The sequence below is a fragment of the Anneissia japonica genome, unplaced genomic scaffold (genome assembly GCF_011630105.1).
Source record: "Anneissia japonica isolate Jap-2015-1 unplaced genomic scaffold, ASM1163010v1 scaffold284703_len17954_cov125, whole genome shotgun sequence".
Lineage (NCBI taxonomy): Eukaryota > Metazoa > Echinodermata > Crinoidea > Comatulida > Comatulidae > Anneissia > Anneissia japonica.
In genome coordinates, this window is record NW_022729419.1 from 1 (window position 1) to 4,823 (window position 4,823).

The following is a 4,823-nucleotide window of genomic DNA, read 5'->3' on the forward strand; positions in this document are numbered from 1 at the left end:
GCCCCCCTCTGAAGCTGGAAACCTTGTTTTTGCAAAATAAATTGATGCAATTTGCTATTATAGGCTTAATCAATAAATTCCTCATCAACAGATATAACCTTAAACATTCTTGGAATTGACATAACATTACTGATGTCGTACACACCCTTCAGTGTGAAATGTGGCCCTCTTTGCAAGCACATCTAACATCTAAGGAAAGAAGAGCTTAGATTGGTGCCAGATAAAATAATTTTGTTATCAACATTAATACATTATGCTAATTTTCATCTTTGTAAGCACATAAGACTGCAAATTATTTCTGTGACAGTCTTTTGAAGTGGGTAAAGCTCCATTTTATCTCATACATAGTCAAAATATTTGGGGGGATGATACAATGGACCATCCCCCCTTGTCAAATATTGGGGGGGATATATCCCCTCCATCCCCCCCGGGATCTACGCCTATGTACACAACTAACATCTTTTAATTTAAAATTAGTATGTAACTTTAATTTCCAATACACATGGTAACAGTACTGCTCTCCTGCATATCAGGTTTAAACACACACATATAACTTTCAGATAATTTGATGACCACTAAATGATAGTTTGTATCGGGTGTCACCTGGGATTAAATATGTTTTAAAGCAACTTTAATAATGACTTGAATGCTTCAAATTGTGTAATATTTCCAGTGCTCAAATTAAAATCCATATTCTTTGGTTGTCAAAAGCAAAGCTGTATAGAAAATCTACACCAAGTAGAGGTCATAACAGAAACGAACAAAAAATGAATAGAAATCAAGGTATATAAAAAGAAAGCAAAGCAGAAAAAAATCCAGTCACCAAAAATATTTTTATGACAACCTAAAGACTGCCTCTGATGATATATTATGTAGGGCTGTTTCGTATGATGCTGAGTTGGGCTTAAGAATGGCTAATCATTAACATAGAAATAATAATATGTAGGTTTTTATTTAGTGCTCTATTCAACTAAGTCTCAGAGCGCTTTTCCACATTATTACCCCAGTCACCGGAGCGATGCCTATGGGGGATTTTTCCATAGTTTGCTGCATGAAATATTTCAGCGCATTTTTCACTCGAACCTCCTTAGGTACCCACTTATACTCCTGGGTGGAGAGAAGCAATGCAGGTAAAGTGTCTTGCTCAAGGAAACTCGCACCAAACCGCTTCCACTTAAAGTAATGAGCAAGTGAAGTGGAACCATTTTTGCATTTTTTATAGCTGGATACAAGACGTTAGAGAGAGCCATATTGGAATTTGAGTGCCTGAGTAATGTAAAGGTCTCATAGCCATAAAATAAAAGGGTTGTTTAGACCCAACTGTATATCTGTAAAAGAATCCCCTATAGAATGTATTTTGAATTCACAGATTTGCAACTGGGTTCATACAATATACAAAAATTATTTTTAAAAAATTGAAAAATATGGAATTTTACCATGTGAGGATGATAAACTAATTATTAATTTTATGGGCCTGCTTAACATATAAATGATACAGAATTAAGTTAGCATATCAGCAGAGATTGTACACTCAACGTACTTACTTTGTTACAGCTCCTTTTACAAGCAGATCTTTGAGGGTCAATTTAAATATTTCTACACTGTGAGTCTTCAACCAATCAGCGGAGGTTTGTCCTTCGTTAAATGCAGCACGCATGTCTCTTGCTCTCTACAATTAAAAAAAAAATTATCATTATCATTATTATTATTATTTATATCATTTATATAGCACCTTTTCTTTGTAGATACAAAGCGCTACTTTTCCCTAGTCATTGGGTCCACAACTTTACTAAAACATCAATTTTAAAAATGATAAATATTTTCAAACAGCTCATTTCAGTTGTTTCTCTCTACATTTAACAAAATGTTTTCACCCTGACAAATAATGAAAGGACTACTTAAACTTACTATTGCATCATGGGTTTGATTGATGTCTGTGACGTACAAGTCTGGCGTTGGTGCCGCCATGCCTGTAGAAGATTCTGTCCACTCTGGCCTGGAATCAGGGTCCAGTTTTCGTGTTTTAAATCTTACCAGGCGAGGGTTTCGCAGAAAAGGTCTTTGATTTTCCTCACGGTCATCTGACTGAGTTAGGAATGCTTTCTGGGACCTGTTGGAAATTTTTTTAAATATAAACAAAGCTATGTTAATTGCATATACCCAAGATAAGATAAAGTCGCCTCCAGTAGTTTGGAAACATACAGAGAATGGACAATATCTAACTTTCAATAAGAATTGGTGGCAGACCTCGTACAACACAACAGGTGAGACCATAGTTTAGATATTCCAACAACTAGACTGCTAACTAGGCGACAATGTAATGTAGAGTTGTTATTGCAACAATAAATAAGGCCTCTGACTAATTATTATTTATTTTAGGTTAACATCGTGACTAAATTTCCTGATAAATTATTAAGTACAGATCTACCTGCACCTGTCTCTGTCTCACCTGAATTTGGTACTGGGTCTGTCAGTTTAAAAGTTTGTGAATAATTGTTGGCAGCCATTTTGAATTTTTACACATTAAGTTAATTTTTCAAAATGTTGGATAATACAAATAAACAGGTAAAACATTATCACTTAATTAAATAAGCAAGCACTGTAAACTAAACAATTATATTCATTTATTTATTGGGTCTTTCCACTTTGGAATATCGATGTTTAAGGGCAGATATGATCCAGGTATATAGAATACTATACGGTATTGACAATCTAGATATTTCACATTTACGCATTCTACAACTCGTGGTCATAAGCTTAAATTGTATAAAAGTAGGCCTCGTTTGGACATTAGAAAATCTTCTTTTAGCTCTAGAGTGACTGATCCTTAAAACAGTCTCCCTCAAGAAGTTGTGATATCTTCCAGTTTAAATATGATTTAAATCAACGTTGGTTTGCACTTCCATGTAAATTTACTTTTTCACATTTATAAAGACAACACTTCACATATTTCTATTTCCTTTCATCTTGCTCATCACCCAACGGTACTGAAGAGTTGAAATTTTTTCAATTTCTGAATTGGATGTGTCATTTTAAGCTTAAAACTTCTTTAAACAACCCAATACTTCAAGCAAGTATTCAAGCAAGTGTTTTATTTAATTCTTCCAACAGTGATATCGCTACTTGCAGGTATGAACAATTATGTAAATTAGAAATACAAGATTATGCTAGCAGATGGGATCACCACAATGGTTAATCTCAAATTGTGAGTTACAAGAAAATATGGTAAACAAAATATGTTAATAAAATTATAACTAAAATAAAATAAATATATCATAAATTGAAATAAATAAATAAAATAAAAATAAAATAATTTATAATTTATTTAATAATAATAATATAATAATATTAAATTTTAAATATTATATTTTATATAATTTATTTTAATAAATAAAATAATCCTTTAAAAAGTTAAGTTAAGAAAACACCTACTTGATAATACATAAAGTTTTGTATAACTTGCAACTCCCTGATTCTGTGAAATTTCATTTTAATTATATTTCCCTTTTTAACTGCATATTTTTTTTTTTTTTTTTTTTTTTTTTTTTTTTTTTTTTTTTTTTTTTTTATTTTTGCTTTTGTGAATCTTGCATTTTATTCGCTTCTATTTTACTGGACCTTTCTATTTGTTAGTCTTTGAATTGTTTTTTTATTGAATTTGTAAATATTTGAATTTTAACAATGTAATCTGTTGTATGTACAGGGGTTGCAGACACATTCGTGTTATGGCGCATTGTTGCTGATACAACTCCTGGACCGTTTGATGTCAAATAAATAAATGAAAATGAAATGAAATGAAAATGAACTAAAGGCCGATTTCTGCGCAGATTTTGTCGAAAATTAGGCTTTGACCAAATCTTAATATATAACCAATGCAATTTTGCAGAAATTATGATTCCACACACCTATTTTCCTAGAGATTTTAAGTTCAAATTTGAGCTGATTTTTTTAGATATCCCTCCGCACAATTAAAAAAAAAAAAACGGCATAAAAGCATCCTTTCTGAAGAGAGAAATAAAATAACAATCAAACTATTAAAAAAAAATGTTTACCTCTTGGTATGCTTATTTGTATGTATTGATTCAAGAACCTCTTCATGTTCCTGATCATCCTCATCTCCAGCTTCCATATTCCCCATTCCTTCTAGGCGTCTAAGTAGCTCATTTTCTTCTTCTTCATCATCAATAGCAATACCATAATCTAAATATGCATTTCTACTGTATGGATGTCTTGCACTGTGCACCATGAGAAACAAAAAATCAAATATTTAAATTAATTAGTTGATTAGTCTGTAAATGATCTTTTTTTAATGATAAAAAATGATTACTTATTAAGTATAATTTCTTCTTGCATAAATTTCAATTTTTTTAATTGCATGTACAGTTTGCGTTTCTGGAGAAAATCCATGAATGATGAATGATATGGTATAGATAGAAAGTTACGGTCCTACTAAATACCACACGGAACCACTCGCGACCACACGGGACCACTCGGGACCACTCGCGACCACACGGGTGCAAAAAGGATAAAAATATTACCACACGAGAGTAGAAAACTACTTAATAATCAATAGAAACCAACTTTTAGTACGGTAATTATCCAAAATATGGTAAAAATGATTTTTTTTTACAGGTTTTTCCGCCGTGCTTCGGAAGGTAATGCGGTGACATTGAGGTTCTGTAACGCATTCACGTTTCCAGAAACGCGTTCAACCTTGACCTCTACAGCATTCACTACGTACAGTACGTTACATTTCATCCTGCGTGTATGCCTATTGTATGTATAGGCCTATTATTCTACAATAACTGTATTTATTACTGTAT

General features: G+C 32.2%; 1 protein-coding gene across 1 annotated transcript in view; it reads right to left on the reverse strand.

Annotated features, from left to right (window-relative positions):
- Window positions 1-1,534: 1,534 nt before the first annotated feature.
- LOC117114691 overlaps window positions 1,535-4,823 on the reverse strand; it is a 5,031-nt gene continuing 1,742 nt past the window's right edge. Inside the window, exons 2-4 of the mRNA XM_033258378.1 lie at window positions 4,053-4,235; window positions 1,909-2,110; window positions 1,535-1,669 (exon numbers count right to left, since the gene is read on the reverse strand). Of these exons, the coding sequence (XP_033114269.1) occupies window positions 1,541-1,669; window positions 1,909-2,110; window positions 4,053-4,235 (514 nt within the window). The 3' untranslated portion in view covers window positions 1,535-1,540. The remainder of the gene's footprint in view (window positions 1,670-1,908; window positions 2,111-4,052; window positions 4,236-4,823) is intronic.